Raw genomic sequence first — 22500 nt, 5'->3', positions numbered from 1 at the left:
CTTTGGTACATTATTTTGCTGTTCTTTTCCTGGCAATGATGTGAAACGATCAAATTTGAGGTTATATGGCCACGGACGATATGAGCCCTTGATGCTTTCAATTAATAATATTTTTTCCCTCCAAACACCTATTATTTGGCACTAAATTCTATTCCTGCATGGAAAGTTGACCCTAAGTTATGCTGAACGACTTAGTTGTAAAATGATTAAAATAATCCAAAGTTATATTTTCTAGCTGACAAAGACATTGCCATTGATCATTGTCCTTGCTCAAGCTCCCCACTAACAGAATGACTCCACACTTCTTTCAGACGATGTTAACTTCCACAGCTGCTTTATAATACTCCTTCTTCATTTATTTTGGTTGTGCAACTAATGTATGTGTAGTACCTAATAATTTGGTTTTCCTGGCAACTTGAAATCTTAGTGAAAGCACTGAATAGGGAGAAGTAATAGTTTAGGAGACCAACACAGAGGCCATTGATTTTTTGATACAATTTATCATAATTAGGGACACCAAAATCACCTCTGCGATACATGTACATGAGGTGTCAATCATGTAACACCAGAATTATTGCATCCCACAATAATTTAGAACAGTGCCATAATGACCAAAGTTGAAAGACGTGCCTCAACTGACTAGTCAAGAATAATATTACCTGACTGTACATGTACTATTCTATTTTATTACATGTATTAATTTCCCATCCTTATTGTTGGCTTTTACCATTAATTAAAAGTACAGTAGAAGCAGAACAGTACATTTTACTGCATTCACATAAATAATCATGACAAAATGAAGGTGACAGGTAAGTACACATGTAGAATGCTTATTGAAAGAATATTAATACCTGGATTACAAAGGGTGCAGTTCTGTGCACCCATTCTGTCTGCTTCTGTCCCAGGAGGACATGGAGCACATTTTGTACAACCAAGTTTACTAAAAATAACAAGAAGAACACCATTTATTTTCTTTAGTTCATAATTGCATTGCTTGGTGGTGGTTGGGTGCCTAAATGTAAGACCTTCAGAATTTCCATTTTGTTTCAATCAATTCTGAATTTCAATTTGCCCAATGATTTCTTCTCACTTGCAATATCCTCCAAATGGACATGACATACACCTTTCACTTCCTAAAGCCCTGCGACATGAAAAGCAATAATTAGTCCATTGTAATAATTTTGAAAATAATATTAATGAATGCATACTGTAATTAAATAGGTTGCTAACTTTTTTTTATGTCAAACATGTAGCTTTCAGTGTCATTTATAAAATATAAAAAATGAAACAAGTGTTCAGAATTCACTTTTACATTTTGAAAAGAGACCTACAATAAAATGGTAAAGATGATTTTTGTGATCATCTTAATTCTTCTACAATTCTTAAAAATTCTTTACTATAAACACAACATCAGTCCCTACTGTAACTAGGAGGTGTCACGTCACCAACAGACTGTACAGTACATGTAGATACACATAAATGTCAGTAGATGTCAGTCTCATACCAATTTCACAGTTTCTCTATTCCTCCACGTCATACTTTTGCTATTAAAATAATACATGGAATCACAAATGATCTTTTAGCTTTACAGGCTTGATACTTTTAGTGTGTAATTGGTCCATGCAAAAGATATGACTTCAAGAAAAATAATGTTCAAATTGCTGTTCACTTACTGTACACGCACAGCAAGAAAAAGCACCAACTCACCCAGAAGTGAATCCTTTTGGGCAAAGCTCACACTTAGTCTGTCCTGCTTTATCTTGATGTTCTCCCTTTTGGCAAGGTTGACATACATCGTGTCCAGAGTCTTTTTGATAGTATCCTTTGGGACAAGGAATACACTTTGTTTGTCCTGTAATGTTTTGGTACTGTCCAGCAGGACATTTTATACAATACTGAGTAGCTTCACACCAACCCTTGGAGCAATCTTGACAATGAGAATTACCTAAAAGTGAAAGGAGAAACAACATACAACTTACATGTATAACTTGTACCAGAAACCCATGAGGGTTGAAACGTGTAACGGCCCCTTCTGCGCTGGGAAACAAGCTTCTGAATATTCAATTTGCTAAGTACCATATTTGGAACAACAAGAGTGAGGGGTTTCCAAATATGGTACTTAGCACTGAAACATTCAACCAATCAGTTCGCACTGAATAATCGGAAGCTGTGAACGCGCGTTACACGTTTCAAATCTTACGGGTTTCTGCTTGTACTACATGTATATAGTTAAACCTGTCTTTGCCACCATCTCTCCGAAACAGTTCTACGAGGATGATGACATAATGTTACAAACGTTCGGTTTTTACTTTTAAAACTTTTTAGCCTTGTAATGATGATGATGATTATTATTAGTATTATTATAATTATTATTTAAACAGAACACAGAAATGTCACTTGCAGGCATACTACATGTAGATAATAAAATTATATCTTCCAAAACAGATTTTCCCCATTTTTGTAACTTAAAGGTTTCTGTTCAGAAGCACTACAGATTTCAAACAGCATTGCTGAACCGACAGGTACAAAACACAGGTCACAAGTCACAGGTCATTGTTTTATACCAATACAGCAAGTATCCTAAACATTCATAAAAGCTAACCTTAGGCCTAAAAAAAGTTCTTAGGCCTTACATGTATGTTAGCATTGATAAAATGGTTAGGGTTGTTTCTGTATTGTTAAAACAATGATATGTGACTTGTGACCAGTGTTTTGTTCCTTCCTCTGTAGCTGAACAGTGTGAATTGAAGTTGCAACCTGCCACAATCACTGTTTCCTTTTATTGCACTGTCCTTGCAATACTAATAATTAGATAAAAATGAGAAACAATGTTCTTGCATTAAATTCTAAATACTTGATTCTGCAGAAACTTACTATTGTTCCCTAATGTTCCCTTTGGACAGGGTTGGCAAGTAATGTTTGTCTTACTATTGGCAGCATTGATTCCAAGAAGACCAAAATTCCACAAAAGGTCAGCTGCAATTTCAGGAAATATAATATACATTATACATTGAAGGTGTTGCTAGGGGGATCCAATCCTCTCCAACACAGGGAATGGCTCCATGCTTCTTCCCTTCTTTTGGCATCATCTACTAGTAGGATCAACAGCTTAAACTACAGTCTCTTCATATAAAAGTGGTTGAAGATTCCCAATTCAGTAATTTTGTTATTGTTCTGAGTTAAAGTGATTCCCTTGTTTTGCACAGGACATCTCCTACTGTGCATAACATTGCGACATAGAAGATGGCAGTGATTCTTGAAGGCCATCTGAAGAGAGACAAAGGCTGAATTGCTGCTCGACAGATTTTAATTGCAATCATGATAATGCCTGTTGGTTTAGAAGTTGTTGGCCCCAGTCGTCTTGCAGAAAATGATCATTGGAAGCCGAAATTGCCCCTTTGCCATTCATTGGACGTTGTGTGCAAACAGAGAAACGAGCACGGTGATGTATGGGGGGGGGGGGGGGGGACTGATGAGAAATTATCTACTATCTAAAAAAATTGGAGGACCCCTACTTGCTGCATTAACCATTTTCAGGGACCCCGGCCCCTTCTAGTATCACTAAAATTTGAGACGCCCCTCACCCTCAACCTACCTCATGGCCACAAACCAATTTACACCCTGCAGAAGTCAGAACAACGAGTGAAAGAAATTAAGGCAAAAACAGAAAAAATGCCTCCAAAGTGCATAACGATCTGTGCTAAGAAATGCAGAAACAAGGCAAGGCAAACAAAGCCTTAAGCAAGCCAGCTATCTCACTGATACATGGCACAATCTAACAGACGTTCAACAACAAAAAGATCCCAAGCACAGGTCAAAGCTTTAAAAGCAAAATAACTTGCTTCTACCACACACAAGCCTATTGGTTGAAACCAGAATTAAATTGATACAAAAGCGTGAGGCCAAAAGGTCACAATTACATTACTGCAGAGAAAATCAAGACCAAGAAATTAAACATATGTCATCAAGACTATTTCTATTCTCATAGAACAAAAGCCATTCCTAAATGAAATCTTACTGGAAGTGTCTAGAAGAGGTGTCCATTCAAATATGTACTTGAGAGAGCAAAATTATGACAAAGGAAATGAAAACCATACCACATACAAGGAAGTTGTGTAGGCCTGTCGACCCTATTTTAAACACTTCAAAAAATATTATATTTTGTTTACATTGCATTTGGCTAATGACAATCTTTGTTTTCATTAGTTAACGTATCCCCCTTGAGAGTGTTTATATTTTTCAAACACCCCTTTTACCTCTAATAATTATTTTTGGGGCATTCCCCTCCCAAACAAGTTTTTGTGAATGCTCCCCAAGGAGAAAATAAGTTGGATAGTAGAAGTTGTAGTATAGTAGATATAAATGGCATAAAAATTAAAATTTGGAATTACCTTAAAACACTTTGCCAGTAACCCTTAGAAGCAGTCTTAGCAAACTACCGGTAAGTACTATGGTAGCTGCAGCATGTGCAGTAGTCTGAGGCTGTCCGCACCCATTTTCTAAAATGCCTGTCGAAATGACAGTGATTCCCGCCCATACCTTTTTCAAGTGTTTCAACCAGTTTGGATGCCAGTTGAAGAAGTTGATTAAACAAGCCATTAATGGAAAGTAGTTAAATGCCCCGTATATCTCAAAAATTACACAATTCATCTGAATTAAACACACCATTTTCGCAAATCTTTGAGAGTCATTAATCACCAAATACTGTGGAAATAGTTGAGGGAAGTTTTTTGTTTCAAGTTGTGTTGATCTTGTGACACCCCTTCAAGTTTCTTGGTAACTCATAAAAAAATAACGTTAAAATAATAAATGACCTCAACAATTCATAAAATTGCAAGAACACCATGTACTGTATTTTGTTTTGCCCTATTGCACACAAACGTTTTCCGCATTTTTATTAGGCCATTTAACTTGGTCCAGGTGACAAAGTCCTGTATCCTGCTGAGATTGGACTGAAAATGTCAAATAAACGGCGGCATATTTCGTTTATAAAATGCAATAATCACGGAGAGAACGCGGTCTAAGGGGGGAATTTTGCCAATAAAATTCAGCTAAGTGCTGTTCCGTCGCCTTGAAACCCCGCAATCTACTGTGCTCAAACATCACGTGAGGATGATTAAGCTCGATGACCTTTACAATTTGTTTGTTTCTTTACAAACCTGTAAAAGACAGCAGTAACACTGAAAATTTCATCAGAGTATGAAACTGCACCATGGTCAAATATAACTTCGATCATCTCAATAAAACCTTGCAGTTTTGCCGTACTTGTAAATCTACGTCGGGAGCGGAGAAACAACTGAGAATCACGTAGGAAATGACTAAGATCATAACACAGTTCCTCTGACAACGCTCATTTGCTTTGATGAAAAACCGCTGAATGTAAAATCGATGTCACTTCGTCATGTCACTTCTGTCACTGGTGTTAAAAATCAAGATGTCGTCTTAACTTCACAAATCGGACGAAACTGTACTTCTGCTGCGGACATCAGTGGGGAAGGTTATCATCAATGCTTTCAAAGTTTTAAAGAGACATCAATACGTTCTGTACGTTCATGAGACTCATATAATTTTATGAACAGTGCAGGGGATTTTAACCTTAGAGGGAAAGTTAAGTAGACATAATGCAGTGGGTAAGGTCTTTGTTCGGTGCATTCATACGGACAAGACGTCTTGTGGGAACTGACCTGTATGGAAATAAGTATTACGAAACCATCCGAGAAGGAAAGAAGCCCAAAAGAGAAATGATCAGCAATGTAGAACACATGCAATACACTCCCGATATGATGCCAATTGAATGGGAGTCATGGATACGAGGAAAGAGAAATGATCCACCCACACACGACGAATTACTGGCACAGCAAAAAAGAATAGCAACTATCAAGGAAAGGGCAAAGCAACTGGAAGAGAAGGACCGGGAAGAACACTCACTTCAGCATGTGCCACCTCAGCTTGTTGGCCAAGTAGGACATGCATCAACAACATTGTATGAGAGTTTAGATAATAGAGCAGAACCCACTAGTACTGGAACCATGTTTCAGCCAGGGGAGTGGACGCCAGGGAAAAATGATTCTTTTAAGAAGGTTTCGGGTGGACAAGAGAATGAGGAAAGTTTTGAGCCAGACTCGTGGGTGCCACCTGGTGATCAGCCGTCTAACAAATAGACTGTGCGCAGCATCCCCTTTGTTGAAGTACTGCATTACTCAGTTGGGAGGAGAACCAGTCTGTGCCAGCCAGTTAAGCTTTTTCATCATTTACCAATCATAGAGCCTGTTCTGAGGCTCCAAGAATTGGCAATATAGGAGTGCACAATTTCAGGTGTGAAAGGCACTGTTGCATTATGCAATGTTACACTATACATGCAATGCCATTTCATTGTAAATTTTGTGAGACTTTGCCCGTTTTATCATGTCTTGCAATGAGTCAAATGTCTCAGAGACACAAGTTGCACAAAAATTACAAGTCTCTGTTACTTCTCTCAACTTCTCTTGCATCAGTTTTGCTGGTTGTCAGGTGTGCTGTTGTACTAACCAAATGGTGAAGTGGTAGTTTGTATGAAACAAAATGACTGAAAATGGGCAAAAAATACTGTAAATTATCTCTAATGCAAAAGTGCATTTCCATGGTTATACTAATTCATGTTTAGAGCAACTTGTCTGTCAATTGCATTACAGCACAAAATGTAGGGAACATTTACAGCAGAGTGGAGAGGAAAAGCAATGCGAGTGGTGTTATAATGAAATTCATAAGAAGCAACCCAGTATCAGGACATACGTTATTAGAGGGGGGGGGGGAGGGAGGGGGGGAGAGAGAGGAAAGAAAGAGCATATATTTAGTAGGATTGATAAGAGTGAAAACCCATGAGTTAGTCAAAAGTCTACAACTTGTTCTCATAAATTCATAATAAATTATTTTCATTTAATGTATTTGTGGTTGACAATGCGGTATCATAGAAATAGCGTTTCAACTCCTAGGCCAAAACCAATCCCAGAAGTTTATAAAAAGTGCAGCTGGATTGAACAAAATAGTAATGACATTACAGTCATGGCATTCAATAGAAACGGATGAATTGAACCAAGTGCATTGCAGTGACTTCTCGGATAAGGACTTTAAACCGTAGGCCCCGTCTCTAAACCTTTCCTGTTAATCAACGCTGCGCGCGGGACATTAAATAACCCACACACTGTTCGTGAAGAGTAAGGGGAGACCCCCAGTGTTGTGGTCTTTCCTCCTTTCACATAAATGTGTGGGTTGGGTGGGTGAGTGTGATCAAATATGGACTGATAGCGGCTGCCAGAGGCGCCCTTAAAAGGTAACGTCCGATCTCACCCAATCTCACCCAAGAAAATTGAATTGTAAGCTGCCATGGGACTTGTTTGTGACATGTGCGGTATATAAATTCTGAACCCTAACAAATGTGCACAAGCGTGTGTTCTTTTATGTGCATGTGAGATTGACCGGCCAATGAGATGGTTTTCCCGTGTTTGGTTTTCTTATTGTGTGACCAGTTTGTTGAAGCGTAGTGTCACACAAGTACATGACCGAGTATAGAAAATCAGTTATTAATATGGGTCATAAAGAGCACGAAAATTGGAAGAGAAGGGCCTGTGGATATATCTTTCAAGTCTCTGGATGAGTGGGGTTGTAACAGCCATTTAACAATGATTGACGGCCGCATTGACGGATCTAGAACTACATTATTCTAAAATTACTCTCAATAATCAAAAAATTTATAACTATGATATTAACTGACAAAATAAAACCTGCTTTACATGAGTGCCGTGTGTAAAAATTGTAGATTTAACTTATGAAAAGAAACGTTCGCAGCTAGCCCGGAACGCTCTGAGGGAATCAGCCTGCCGCAACTCGATTGGTAAACTATTCCAAAGAACTGCTCCACAGTGGCTGAAGCTATTTTTCATATAGTTTGTGTGTGGCTGTGCGATGGATATTTTGCCCTCCGTGTCCCTTAAGGAGTAATTGGAGACGCTACTACGGTCAACAAATTTAGAACTAAGGTAATCGGGAGTAAGATCATTAAGCGACTTAAAAACCATCACAGCCTTATGGATTGTTCGTTGAGAATCAAGTTTTATCCATCATAGTTCGAGTAAGGTAGTATACTCGCAGCGCGATTTTGATGTTTTTGAAGTTTACTGGCTAGGGTTTTGCCGCAACATCCCCAAACAGAATTGCAGCAATCAAAGTGAGGCTGCACTGTATTAACGACATGAAGATTGATCGGAGAATCTCATGTGGAACGAAAGACCTCACTCTCTTCAACGCTCCAATATCAGACGCGATTTTCTTACATAAATTCTCAACATGAGCATTCCAGGATAAAGACTGATCAATATGAACACCTAGAGATTTCGTAGAAGTAACTTGACTTATAGGTGCACCGTCAATCATAAGTGATGGAGGGTTGTGAAACGTTCTTAACCTTTGCCTCGATCCGATCAATATAAACTCAGTTTTAGATGCGTTAAGAGTAAGCTTGTTAGCAGTTAGCCATTTTTCAACTCTGCCAAGATCCTCATTTAAAACAGTGTTAAGGACGGTGCCTACTAATTCAGAGGTATTTTTGCGCGGTTTACTGAATGTGCGGGAAAAGCAGATCTTAACAAGTGTTATTGAAATCCAAAAAGAAAATTGGGGGTAACCACGCATTTTTCGAAGATAATTAATCAACAATATTCATAAAAAGCTTTAAAATACAAAGCAATGTGTGGCCTTTTTCCAAATTGAAGCTTAATTATCCCCGAAAAATGCATGGTTACCCCCAATTTTCTTTTTGGAAGAGCACTTGCTAAGTTCTGCTTTTTCCGCATAGTTTTCAACCGCGCAAAAATATCCCTGAATAAATAAGCACCGCTAATAAGAAAACCGATTATCTCGAGATGCGCAGAACGTATGCGCAATAACAATAGTAGGCACCGTCCTTAATACAACTGGTATTCTGCAAAGGTGGTGCACCCCCTCCTAAGAAAAATCCTGGATCCGCCCCTTGGGCCTTTTCAGTTCTCGAAAGTCCCGAAAACTTCTCGGGCGCTCCCGAAAAGCCATTTGTGAACTTGCCAACCGCTTGTTCAGGAAAGCCGATTTTTAACATGTTTTCAAGGTAAGAAAAAGCAAACTGACTGTGAAGTTTGACGACTTAAATCCTCTGCGTTCTTGAAATACAGAGGGAATTGTGACACCCGAAAATGGCCTGAAAAGTTTTGGGACTTTCGAGAAAAGGGCCCTGGGCCAGATTGCGGCAACAGGGTCGTCGCAGTTAAAGACAGTTTTACATTGAGATGCCGAAGGTAAAAGTATGTTGGCTTTCGCTTATGTGCCCCTCAATATCATATTTTCTGTTGTATAGGAAAACAAACACATGAACTTAAGTTATTGCAAAATATAGGCGTGATGAATTCAGAAGCCACGGAAACGGACCATAAACAGGACGTTTTTACTATCTGAACAACTTTTAGAGTCCCACTTTTGTCACGGTCGGTCTCACCCAACCTCCTCAACGCAAGAAAATCTTCAAGGTTTCTGGCATCATGGAAATGGCGATATAGAAGGTGCTCTGTTCCGCTGGATGACTGAAGCTGCTCCGCCTGGCTAGGATTACTTTTTGAACAGTATCAGATAGGATCTTTTGATTAATGGTTTAATCTTCTACATTCACTGTAAATATTTTAAGGCACGAAAATCTGTATGTAAGACAGCTAACCTGCAAGCACTACACGGCTTGTGTTTGCTTAGATCAGCGTTGAAAAAGAAACAAGCAAGTTTGTTAGATATGATTATAAAAACAAACCGGTCGTTTAATAGTCCACCCGCCGCAAGCTTACTGACACGCTAAAATAATTTGGTGAGGAGTATATGTCAGTGTAGCGTCTGCTTTCTTTGTGTTTGGCTTGTCAGATAAAGGTAAGCTTACAGTGACATTACCCACACTTCAGTTTTCTTGTCCAGAAGAAGTCATAAAAAATCTAAAGCTGAACGTGAATGTTATATTATAGTATATTATTTATACTTTGCGATCTTTCTTCTATCAGTTTTGCATTATTCTTTGAAATTAAGAAATCTTCGCTTGGTTTTCTTGAACAAAAACGAATCAACATTAAATAAAGTGAGATTATAATAAACATTCCACCTTCCAGTTTCCAAACCTGTTCAAAGACTGAAAAAGTGAAGACCGGCGAAAACAATTATTGTTGTCAATCAAAAATTTAACCTTAAAGCTAAGTGTTTTGTGAGTGTTCTTATTTGCCGTAACTGAATCGTAACTGAATCCTTAAAGTTTGGAAACTTGATCTCTAAAATATCCAAAGCGCTTGCAGCTACCTAGAATAAAAATATCATTCTGGTAGCAGAGTCGCTACACTCTTTCCTAGATGCTTCCAATTCAAGGGAAATAAGTGGACATTCAAGAAACCGAACTGAAAGATGGAAACATGTTCTCTATCGAAATGTAATGGCCCCGGGAGTTCATTTGGTACCACAAAAACTGAACTGGACAAATCCAGTCGAATGTCATTGGCGAGCAGCAATTAAGAACCTCAGTTACTAATAAAGACACGCCTCTGGGTATAGTTTCCTGAACCATAGTAGAACAAATAATGAATAACAAAAGATAAAAGCCAAAAACCCACACAAACGGCGGGCGATATGTTAAGTGTGCCAAATTCAGCAGACCTTGGAAACTTGCAATTGTAATTCAGGGTTCCGGGTGTCTTGAAAATTCAGACCAAATTTAACTCAACTCAATCTGCTGGCGCTTGGATCCTAGAGTCGCCAAATAAGTGGAGGACTGTGTTCCGTGTTTTTTATTCCTGTTATTTAGGCTCCGTGCAAACGAATGCAGCCTTGTTGGCCAACAAGTCCCAACATTTCTTTTGTTCCGTGATCGCCGTACGTAGCGCAACAATGTTGAATGGCATCTCTTCCAACATTGTTGGGGTCACGCACGCGCATTACATATGTTGCAAACAAGATGTCAGCCGAAATTTGTAAGTTTACAAAGTCTTATGGGTCGTATAATACGTAGTCGATTATTTTGTAAATCATCTACTGTTCTTTACTGAAGCCTCTTGACATGCTTTTTTTTACTTTATTCTTCAGTGCCTATGTATTTTTGAGAATCTGGAAATAAATCATAAAAATGTCAGGATTAGGTGCAAGTGTAGCTGTGATTTGCATTGTTGTTTTCCAAAGTGGACAAATTACAGCAACGTTTTGGCAGACAGCAGCCTTGCCATCGGATCCAGATGATCCTCATTATAAGAGTAAGTTAAGCGCTAGTATTATCAACCGAGAGTCAATGAGGTTTCAAACTGTCTTACCGAAGCAAGAGAAAATTATTCACTGCCACCTTCTTTTTTCTCTTGACTACGGGCAATACTGCATGGCTGCCAGGTGTGAGATTTTCCCTTAATTAAAAACCGAAGGTTGATTCAAGCAGAATTGATCTCTGGGGGGAGGGGGGTAGCATATAAAACGGACGGGGGTTTCTCGTCGACCTTTTAGGGGTTAAAAAGGCAGGTTTTGGTACCTCTTAGGGTGTTTAGCCACCTTTCAGGGTATTGAGCCAAATAATTATGACAGGAGACATTTGACAATTAACTAATTAAAACCCATAATTTGGTACCTCTTAGGGGTGAAGAAAATTTCAAAATTTCTGACGACGTAACATCCCCCCCCCCCCCCACCCCAAATCCCTTCCCCGGGAAGTGATCTCTTGGGTAATATTGGAACGCGATATCACGACTTCTTAGTAAACCACGTTAAAATCGCGGTTTGAAAATGTTTACAAGAAACCGTTTTCGTATCGTTTACGTCATGCCAAACTCCTCCCAGACGAAAGGGAGACACAACATCTTCCACAAAATTGTCCCACCAGAGGCAAGTTTGCCCATGCAGGTGAAATCATGGCGAAACGTCCCTTCGTTCTTTCGTTATCAGTTTGCCGGAGCGTACCAGCGGCTGCCAAATTTTCTTTAAAAAAAAACGCTCCACTTTTGGCAGCGTTTTCAAATCGACCCGGTCTCGGTCTCGATGATTTTAATTTATCGGTAAAGGAATTGCACATTACTATTTTCGAGTTTTAAACTCGTGATTACTTAACTAAAGAATTCCCCTAAACATCCTATGATAACGTGACTTATAGCTCCTTTAAGTTTCACTTAGAATAAGCAACAATGCCAACCTTATTTTCTTTTTAAACTTGCAGCATTTCAACCTGTTCCGCCTCCCCAAGTAACTGCAGACAAGATCATTAACAACGTTCTGCACATTTACCCCGTTACTCCAGAATGGTACAAGAACCTGCCTCCCATGCTTGAAGATATTGTATTTGTCGTCGACGATTCTGGATCTATTCCTCCTTGCGAATTCCACAAAGGGAAGATTGCATTGAGGAACTTGATCTGGTTAGCAAGGGCTAATCCTGCATATGACATACACTATGCGGCGGTAGCGTATGCTTGGGCAGCCGTTGTCAGCTTCAAGTTTTTGCTTCCTGTAGCTGCGCAAAAGAGCATCATGAGTATTCCGTACTCGGGCTCTGCAACCAACATAAACGCTGGACTGACACAGGCTAAAAAATTATTTGACAGCTCTTCATCGGGTACGTCCAGGTTTATGGAGTCAGTAATGTTGGTTTTAAATTTAGCATCTGCAAAAGTCATCAATGCATTCTAAACTTCCTAGTCACATGTACTATTCGTTGAATTTTTAGAATGAAGAAGTAATTGTTGCAGCAGTGGCGAATAGAATTTAATTATGCAACGAGTTTTAAGGATTCAAGGATCGCTTCCTGGAATCCAATCTAAAGGTTGATTGTACCTGTAACCATGCCAAGGAAAGAACAAAACGAGACTTGTTATGTAGGCACCCAAGCGAGAGAGATCTTGTCCAACAATTCTTTCTCCCGTTCGTGTTTGTTCGCCGTGGGCTATTTATGGATATACTAAGCATTATTTAATTAACCCCTTCCACCTCTTCCAGAAGTTAATGGTGGATCCACGTTAAAAGTATTGCCTGCCATCGGAGGAGAGGAGTGGTAACGGAAGCGTTTCCCAGTGATAATCAAAATGACCCACTCATGGTTTATTCAAACGATCAAAGTCCAATTGAGAGAGAATGTCCTCTCTTGGTCCAGTCTGACAGACTGCTATTGACAAGTTTTATCTTCATCAGTATTCTTTTAATTAATCAACAGGAAACCAAGATTTTCTCTTATAACAACCCGTACCGATAACAGTATGACAGCCAGTATTACACCTGCGGATAACAAATTGCAGTATGGCCCTGGATTTCGAGGGCCGTAAAAATTGTCATGAATTCAATTTCGCTTTCGGCCCACAGATTTGGAACTGTACAACTGAAGCAAGGAGCCATAACTTACCGCACGGCCAGAGAGAACGATATTGTTTAAGATATTTATTGGCCCTCGCGTCATAAAAGTTTTGTGAATCAAGCAACGATTAATTAACGGGTTGCACTGAAGAATTCTGCATGCTTAATTAACCAATCATTACGCGCATACTATCGGAAAGCCATACGTATAATGATTTCACGAGCTATTTTCGACTCCTGGCGCAATGGGGGTCACACCCATCCATGTTGAACTGGCTGTTTGTTACCTCTCCAATTTTATACCTTTTGGTTGAGATAATAATGAACTGGTAAACCATGATTACTTACATAATTGGCAAAAGAACGAATAAGTCCATAGAGAGCGACAGGCATGGATTGGTTTGGTAACATACCAAGTAGACTCGGTGCATATTAATCTTTAATCAAATTTTAATGTTTGATTTGTTGCTTTCCCTTAAGCTTGTTGCTTTCCCTGGGAACAAGGTGAACTAAATTACCATAATTTGTTTCGTCTCTGAAGGTATTCGTGCCGCTGCGAATAAAGCCGTTTTTCTCCTCACTGATGGTAAATCAAACTGGGATCGTAGTCTAACTCTTCCTAAAGCTGAAGCCCTGAAGAAAGATGGCGTGCAGATATTTGTGCTGGCAGTTGGACCCCATATCAAAGGCATTCATGAAATGGTGAAAATGGCCTCTTATCCGCCGGAGCGTTTCCTGTTTAGGGTTAACAGTCTGTCTGGATTCTTGAACGTCATTGCTTTGGTTGCAAAGAAGATTGCTCCAGGAAAATATGATTCGCTGTTTAACGACCAGTATAGCCAGCCGTCATGCGGTACCTATGGATAACTGTATCAGAGAAATTGCATTTGAAGTATCAGACAACTGTGATATTAGTGTGGATATTCCAATTTTTGAAAAATATCTGAGAGAATGTTTGACAATCTACCCCCAGACTCTGACTACTGACTCTATCGCCGGAGACTTCGTTATGTCATAAGGACACATAAGGACAAGAGAATCATCATAATTATCATTACTGAATTAACCGGATTTTTGTAACCTTGGATGAACTTTCATTGATTCTCCCTTAGCAGCGACCAATTAGATTACGCGATACTACTAAACGTAATAACTATACCTCCAGGCCAGGAACCTTGCATTCGGTGGAGAGAAATTCAGCTCCTGCCTCCTTTGTAAGACGCACATAGTTTAATAAGAGCTCGATGGAGTGTTCTGATTTAGAGAGTGCGATAGGTTATACTTCCTTGTAAGCCGGGCAAGGTTTACGAAACCTCTAACCAACACTTAGATCATCGCGTCAACTTAACTGTAACTAGAAATTATTCTACGAGGGCAACCAACGAAGCACTTAGTGCCGAGTTGGTTATAACCATTTTTTATCCAGCAAACCCCAGTAGAATAATTATTTCATTAAAAATTCCAGGATCAACAACTCTTCCATGTTGATCCTGGTCAATTTGGTCCAAAACTGCTTTTGTCGGCCATTTTCTCTCAGGAAAGTCTGGTTTTTATCAAACGTGTCGAATTACCACAGTGACCGATTTGCAAAGCTGACGTTTCGAGCGTTAGCCCTTCGTCAGAGCAAATAGGGGAATTGTGGGTGTTTTATGCGGGTGTGGAGGAGCTTTGCCATTTGTTAAAAACATGGTAACATGACTTTGTGAATAAATTAATGGAATGAGAGGCGTTCATTGATACGGTGAGGATGGAGCGGTACCAAACTGAAAGATGAATTTTTGTTCCAGATTCTTGCGGCTTTCTATGTTCCCGTGGTGTAAGGATACCTAGAAACCAAAAGAAACCAAATTTTCTTGTTTTACCCTCCCACCCACGCGGCACTACAGTTTCTTTAGAAATTAGAAACTCATTTTTTCTCAGAGCTGCAAAAATGTTTTCAGCTCCGACTTTATTCCCTATGCGTTCCTTGACCATATTAGGTACAGCAAGTATATGAACTGATAGCCTGTGTCCGGCGAGCCAATGAAAATGTTGGAAATCTGATATCCGTAGTTCAGTTTTTAATAATAGAGATTGTTAGCATTGGCAACGAGTGTGAGTACGAGAACAAGTACAACTTCTACTCGTTCTTGAAGTCGAGCTCTATGGAAACCCCCAAATTATTTACCCAACACCTAAGGATTGTTAGTATATAATTATTACAACTTTACCGCAAAGAAACAATTCTAAATCAAACGCAATTTCCTTTTGACAAACTCCGCGTACTTACCGCTACGACTTTTTGATGTAAAGTCGTCGAAGACCAACCTGCCGGGACGAGTTGAGCTCGCCGGGCTACGCAGTACGGATGCACAGTAATCAAAACAGTTCCGGAACGCGTACTCGAAGTCGCACTCGTTGCCGATGCTAACATTCTGTAATAAGTGCGTTAGAACTAACTCCTTATCATCTCGAGATTGGAGCCGAGTAGCAATTGTGAGCTAATAGATCTCAGGTAAGGGTTTTCTCTCTCGACGACGAGCGGTTTAATTTAAAATTGGCGGTGAAAAATTTCTGGGGGTAGACAAGGTTTTCAAGAAAACTTTGACTTGTCTTTGATCGTTTTACATCATTGTTGTGATATTTATTTTGTGAGGATGGGAACAGCACGTTCTGTTGAGGAACAAAAGTTGCGAGCTGATAAATTGTTGCGTTTGAATAGTGACTGTTGCTCTGTTGAATCTTTTTGCCTTTGAACGCGGGATTTTTTTCTGTATCAGAAGTACCGCTAGTAAGCATGCCCCCTTGCGTAATAAACGTGTTCGCCCTTACAAATCACCATGGATTACTTCGCAACTCAGAAAGCGTTTGTATGCAAGAGATATTCTCAAGTTAAAAGCCACTCGTTCTGGTGATGTGGACGACTGGCGTAAATTCAAAAATTTTCGCAATACCGTAAACAATGAAATTAAACGTGCGAAAGAATGTCACTGTAAGGATGACGTCAATGAGTACCAAGGGGATCCGCGTAACACCTGGCGAATTGTCAATGAGCTTATGTCTAGGAAATCACACAATTCTGTCATAAACGAAATTAAATTAAGCTCCCCTGCGGCAATTCATGAGCTGTCTAACCCCTTTAATGATAATTTTTCTTCTATTGGGCCTAAGTTAGCGAATAATATTCATGCAAATGAAGACAATTCTTCACATTTGGAAAATTTAGCTGAGACTGGTCACTGCACACTCGAATTAAAACCGACCAGCCTCTCCACGGTTCTTCCGCTTTTATACAGATTATGTAAATCAAAATCTACTGGTTTGGACAAAATAACTGCAAAGATCTTGCGCGAATGTGCTGATTTAATAGCCGAATCACTCTGTACTATCTTTAATCAATCTATTGTTTCTGAAAAATTCCCTGATGAATGGAAACTTTTGAAAGTCGTCCCCTTGTTTAAACAGGGTAATCGTTCAGAGCTAAATAACTACCGCCCAATTTCAGTAATTCCAGTTGTATAGCTAAAGTCTTCGAGAGAAACATTTATGATCAACTGTCACTGCTTTTAACCTAAGGCAAGGTAAGGTAAAGTCTCTGCTTACGAGCCAGAAGGCTCATCAGGCCGGCGCTTATCTCCGGTTTCCGTAGCATGAAGCGACTAGGAGTATTTATACTCCCCCCTGGATGGGATGCTAGTCCATCGCAGGGTTACCCCCAGCATTAGATTCGCCGGTACCCATTTATACACCTGGGTGGACAGAGGCACCGTGAGAGTAAAGTGTCTTGCCCAAGAACACGACACAGTGTCCCCGGCCAGGCCCCGAACCCAGGCCACTCGATCCGGTGTCGAGCACACTAACCATGAGGCCACCGCGCCTCCCAAGCTGCTGATAATTGGGCTTACAACATTGACCGAGTAATGTAAACGCAGTCGTTTTCTTGGATTTAAAGAAAGCCTTCGACACCGTCGATCACAATATTGTTTTGTCTAAAATTCTGAAACATGGTGTCCATGGAACCTCATACGATTGGTTTAGATCATACTTGGGTTGCCGCAAACAACGATGCTTTATAAATGTTTTTCTCTCTGGGGACCATTTCCTTGTGGTACACCTCAAGGTACAATTCTGGGTCCACTCCTTTTTATAATATATATCAAAACGACTTACCCAACTGTTTTTCAAATTCTGAACCTCGAATGTATGCTGATGATACACATAACATTTGCTAGTAATAACATTCAAAATATTTCAGTTATTCTGGAGCAGGTCTTCAATAATCGACTTGCAGCAGACTGATTCCCTAAGAGTGTTCCGGGCTGGCTGCGAGCGTTTCTTTTCATCAAGTTACGCACTCATGTAAGGCAGATTTTATTTTTTCCTTTATTATTCTAATTGTATTTATTGATTATTTAGAGTAATTTTGTTTTAGTCGTTGTATAATTTGAAATGATTCTGATGAGTTTACGGTATCCTACCATAATCTTCCTGAGCCGAACTAGCAAATAGTAAACTAGCAAATTCGCGTCACTGACGTTGTCCTTCCATTACCCCCCTCCAAAAAAAAAAAAAAGCATAACTCAGACCATTTTCCTCAGTTTCAATGGAAGAAAGGATGTTAAATGCAGATTGAAACTGAAACGAAAGATTTATTCCTTGCTAACTGACCGTCGGAGACAATGGAGACAATGAAGGCTTTTATTCAGACTTTGATTTTACTCTCTGGCCTCCGTGCCATGGTAAAATTTGTAATACACGCTTACTGCCTTTGATGAGGGAAGAAGAGTCAAGTGTCATAGTGTTTTCAAACCGACACGCATAAAAAAACATCTTGTGAACAAGAAAAGGGCCAAAAAAACCCTCGGGCGTGCAGAAATCAATTTTAGGGAAGCCCCCCATATCTTTCATTTTGAATTGCTCTGCCAGCAAAGATCAAGAATACAGGGATCGGGTGTTCTCAAATCTCTAACCAAGCACCCTATTTAAATCTTCATGTCTGCTCAAAGCTTTACCTTATATTTGCTAAAAATATACTGTGAACTTATTTGGCCCTTGACCGAAAATCTTAAATTACATCGAAATTTGTTGATTCGTTCGTCCCACAATGCTTGCGTCCAATCCAGTTTTTTTAAGTTTCTTCGGAGACAACCTAGCAACCTACATACCGATCGCCAAAATGGCGGCACAACATCGTGTCTTTTCGTTGACTAATCTTAACACAAAACAAGGAATCACATTACAGAGACGGAGACGAAAACAATCTGCAAAGATTGACAGAAACATAGATGAAGACGTGCTCATGGCGTCTGCAATCGGGGATGTGGCATGGCTACAACAAAGTCTCTACGACACGCGAAAAGCCTACTCCGTTTCCAAAGAACATGTAAGTTATGATCGATGTTACCTTTTGTTACCCAGTGAGTGAGAAGATGTCTTTTGATGGATATGGCATTTTAGCTGATTTTAGACGGCTCTAAGCTTATGGGTGTATTTTACAGAATAAACACATGTAAACGTGTAGTGTGAATTTAAAGGAGGCTTTCAAGGGTTTCTGGTTCTTGTCAATTAATGAATTAATAGTTGTTTACTGCTACGTTAGTTACAGTAAAAGTCACTCGCCAAAGTGGAGGCGAGTAGTGAGATGGTAAATACCGGTATCCATCTATTTCACCGAAATTGAGTTTAATAATGATTATTGTTTTTCAAAACAGTCAAATAAGGGGTCGGTACATTTCGCTGACCCCCAGTCCATGCCCTAAAAATACTATTTCGAATGAGTACTGTTGATGTATGTGTAAGCAGAATCTCAAATAGTGCTTACTTAAGCCTCAACACCCATTTTAAACAGCATTGTTAAACAGTATTTAAGGTTAGCTTTCGATTATTGTTGTGATGGCCGATCACTTCATGTAAGCTAACCTTTTTAAAATGGGTGCTTAGACTTAAATATTGTTTAACAATGCTGTTTAAAATGGGTGTTGAGGCTAAGTAAGCACAATTTGAGATGCTGCTTACACATAGATCAACAGTACTCGTTCGAAATAGTATTTTTAGGGTAGTCCATTTCGGTAGTCCATGGACTGGGGGTCAGCGAAATGTACCAACCCGTCAAATAAGTTTTGTTGTCGAAGCAGCCTCTGAAACATTTGGCAATTTATTGAAGGTTGAAAATTCATATTGTGCTAACTTTGAACACTTGAGGCTGAGCGAAGTTTTAACACCTAGAATTTTGTACGAACAAACCAGCCTCAATTCAATTAATAAAATGCTAGAAAACTATTACGCTCATAGAACAAAAGATAAGAATTTATTATTGGTAGCTAATAATTGACTGGCAGAAAGTTGTTATGGTAGACGACTGTTATCCAAGCTTTGCTTTACATTTATTGCCATCTAAATCACCATCAGTAACTATAAACTGCTACTAATAATAAATGAGTGCATGTCTACTGTAAATAATTATTGAAATCAACTAAAATTAATTTTAATCAAAACAAATCAAATGTTGCTTTTTGAGGAGAGGGAAAAACCAGGTTACCCAGAGAAAAACATCTTGCAGCAGAGTAGAGAACCAGCAAACTCAACCCACATAATTATGATGAGGATTATCTGGGGAACTGAACCCAGGCCACATCGGTGGGAAGCGAGTGCTGTCACCACAGTAACTAGTCACCAGCCCTGCTCCCGCTATTGGATTCGCTATTGGGTAAAATGTAATGAAAGCCCGTACTTGGAAAAGAGAAATATTTTCTCATTAGTTTTCTTGGGTTACACACCTCATTCTGTGCAATTCTTTCTTGCCTGTAGTTGGGTAAATGTCATTTTCTCAATATTAGTAATTTCAATGACTGGAAAAGCTGTTTCAAATCCACAGTTCTAACACATGGCTCATTCACATATACTGCATTGTAATTATATATACCCTACATCTGAAATTGGACACATACGTAAACCTAGGTTGTTTTCAAACTTCTTGAGCTACAATGTTGTAGAAAAAAGAGAGATGTTTTCCTAACATTTCAAACTTTTGGATCATAACTTGATAGCAAGACTAACAAATTGCCCCCTCCCAACAAAATGGCTTTTTTTTGTATTTTATTTATTTATTGTCTACTTTATACAAAAAAAAAAACAACAACAACAAACAATACAGTACAAGTGTTAGGTTAAAAACCGAAAGAAAGAAACATGCACTTAACAGTTACAACAACTAAAAAAAAAAAAGAAAAAAAAAGTTACAAAACTAACAAGGTTACAAAGGCCAAGGGAATTGAATGGATATATGTTACAGTTACAAACAATATAGCGGATAAAATTTTAAAAAGACTGAAAAAGAACAACAAACCTTCAAGGAAGTATAAATGGGAGTAAGGGTTTCCCACTTTTCATGCCGATATTTTAGTTTTATTATTTTCTCCCGCAATAGAACGTTCTATGTTGTGAGTGTTCTTAATTTTTGCTATTAGCATTAAAGGTACATTTAAAGGTGATTTGCTTTAAATTTTAGAACAATATTATTAGAAAAAAATTGTTTTCTAGGATTGTATAATTTGACAAGATGTTATGAACTTGCGCGTCTTGAATTCAAAAAAAGACATCCGAGATTTGGAGAGGTCTGCTCCACTTTAGGTCCATCTAGGTTTATCTCCGAAAGTAGAGCGTACTTCATTCCACAAAGATTTGACACAATGTTGTTCAGGGAGATTTGTAAACGTCTCAATATTGTCTTGGGTGTGGCAGCTTACATGGTGTTTACAGCAGCACTTTTAATAGGGCTCCCATTTTTCCTTGTTCCAAGGGCCCTGAAGCTGACTTTCTCAACAATCAATTTCTTTTACCCAGTCACAGTAAAATGAAAACACGATTCCGCAGATCCCCTTCAATTTAAAGGGCTGCGTATTTATCATTCTTTTGAAGGGCCTGGCACCAGTTCATCTTGCAGCGCAGAATGGACAGCTAGAATGCCTTAAGGCAATGATAGAGAAATACAAAGTAGATGTGAATTTTCAGAGTGCGTCAGGCTGGAGACCTCTTCACTTAGCAATCAACAAATCAACAAAAAAGAGGGGACTGAGATGTGTCAAGTACTTGTTGGAAAATGGTGCAGATCCATCATTGTAAGTGATCATTTTTTTCTGGGTAAAAAGTTATAAAAACACCCACTATTGCAACTTTTGCTGCTTTTAACTGGTAACTGTATCTTTGCTTAGGAAATTATATCAGCATACTTATTAACTGAAGTCAAGGGTCAGGAATTTCTGAATTTGGCTTATTCCTCAATTTCCGGGACTCCCAGTTAAATGACTGAAAATGGGTTAAAATAAATAATGATTAACCCTTGGTTTTCTTGGATTTCAAATACATGCAAAATGGTAAAACTTTGGTTAGAAAACAAGGCAAGAGCAATTTCTCTCGAACACGAATGCAAAGCTGTGTTTTTTCTGTTTTACAACAGTGTAATCTAATTATGTTGGTATGGAATAATAATTTTAATTATTAAACAACTATTCACCGAAGTGGAGGTGGCTAATGGTGGATATTTACCAAGCGTTGATTAGCAGAAAGATATATCCACCACTGGTCACCGACATTCAGGAAAATAGTTGTTTAAGTACAATGTGTGTCAGTGTGTGTACTAAAACAGTGAGATAATATACTGGTAGCACAAAAAGATGATTTTAACTCATTAATTCCTGCAATGGGAGTTGCTCGAAGATGAATATCAAAGGACATTCAGAGTTTGATTAGCCAATCAGGGCACTTGCTTTCAATGCTATACACTAATAAATTATAATAACACCAATAACAATAACAATAAGATGAATAAGAATTAACCATAATGATAGTATTTACCTATTCACCTCAGTGATGGTGGATATTTACATGGCTTCTGATAGGATGCGGAAAAAAATTAAAGATTATGCGGAAATTTTTGGCCATATTATGCGGAAACATGCGTTGATTATGCGGAAATTACACCGGATTATGCGGAAACTTAAACAACTTATAAAACTAATAATTAGGCCCGTCCAATGTATTTACATGCTTACGGTAAATCCGTAATCGAAAATGGGAGTAACTGCTGAATACCCCTCCATTTGAAGTTATAACCCTGAAAAAGCTGGCTACATGGATACGCAGTTATCTCCTGCTAACGCTTTAAGAACGAGAAAT

The 22500-nt window shown here is 38.9% G+C and overlaps 4 protein-coding genes across 4 annotated transcripts in view; 3 read left to right on the top strand and 1 right to left on the bottom strand.

Annotated features, from left to right (window-relative positions):
- Positions 1-5340, bottom strand: part of LOC138006989 (signal peptide, CUB and EGF-like domain-containing protein 3) — a 15094-nt gene extending 9754 nt beyond the window's left edge. Inside the window, exons 1-5 of the mRNA XM_068853640.1 lie at positions 5160-5340; positions 2875-2976; positions 1708-1945; positions 1091-1141; positions 852-940 (exon numbers count right to left, since the gene is read on the bottom strand). Coding sequence (XP_068709741.1) covers positions 852-940; positions 1091-1141; positions 1708-1945; positions 2875-2976; positions 5160-5214 — 535 coding nt within the window. The 5' untranslated portion in view covers positions 5215-5340. The remainder of the gene's footprint in view (positions 1-851; positions 941-1090; positions 1142-1707; positions 1946-2874; positions 2977-5159) is intronic.
- Positions 5341-5407: 67 nt separating this feature from the next.
- Positions 5408-7850, top strand: LOC138006988 (NADH dehydrogenase [ubiquinone] 1 alpha subcomplex assembly factor 2-like). Its single transcript, XM_068853639.1, has one exon. It carries the CDS (start codon positions 5622-5624, stop codon positions 6159-6161), a length of 540 nt encoding a protein of 179 aa, XP_068709740.1. The 5' UTR covers positions 5408-5621; the 3' UTR covers positions 6162-7850.
- A 3302-nt stretch (positions 7851-11152) lies between these two features.
- LOC138005206 (collagen alpha-1(VI) chain-like) lies at positions 11153-14214 on the top strand. The gene is made up of 3 exons (XM_068851468.1): positions 11153-11276; positions 12221-12616; positions 13889-14214. Exons 1-3 carry the CDS (start codon positions 11153-11155, stop codon positions 14212-14214), a joined length of 846 nt encoding a protein of 281 aa, XP_068707569.1.
- Positions 14215-18473: 4259 nt separating this feature from the next.
- LOC138006986 (ankyrin repeat domain-containing protein 53-like) overlaps positions 18474-22500 on the top strand; it is a 9948-nt gene continuing 5921 nt past the window's right edge. Inside the window, exons 1-2 of the mRNA XM_068853636.1 lie at positions 18474-18709; positions 21244-21443. Of these exons, the coding sequence (XP_068709737.1) occupies positions 18503-18709; positions 21244-21443 (407 nt within the window). The 5' untranslated portion in view covers positions 18474-18502. The remainder of the gene's footprint in view (positions 18710-21243; positions 21444-22500) is intronic.

This window comes from Montipora foliosa, chromosome 6 (genome assembly GCF_036669935.1).
Source record: "Montipora foliosa isolate CH-2021 chromosome 6, ASM3666993v2, whole genome shotgun sequence".
Classification (NCBI taxonomy): Eukaryota; Metazoa; Cnidaria; class Anthozoa; order Scleractinia; family Acroporidae; genus Montipora; species Montipora foliosa.
The sequence above is the reverse complement of the archived record's forward strand: the minus strand, read 5'-3'. Positions and strand labels throughout refer to the sequence as shown.

What these genes read in the sequence shown, in the direction of transcription:
- LOC138006988 (XM_068853639.1), top strand. Translation starts at nt 5,622, where the DNA reads ATGCAGTGGGTAAGGTCTTTGTTCGGTGCATTCATACGGACAAGACGT.
- LOC138005206 (XM_068851468.1), top strand. Translation starts at nt 11,153, where the DNA reads ATGTCAGGATTAGGTGCAAGTGTAGCTGTGATTTGCATTGTTGTTTTC. An exon ending in AGATGATCCTCATTATAAGA is followed by an intron (nt 11,277 to 12,220) that starts GTAAGTTAAGCG and finishes TTAAACTTGCAG; the next exon opens with CATTTCAACCTGTTCCGCCT. An exon ending in ATTTGACAGCTCTTCATCGG is followed by an intron (nt 12,617 to 13,888) that starts GTACGTCCAGGT and finishes TCGTCTCTGAAG; the next exon opens with GTATTCGTGCCGCTGCGAAT.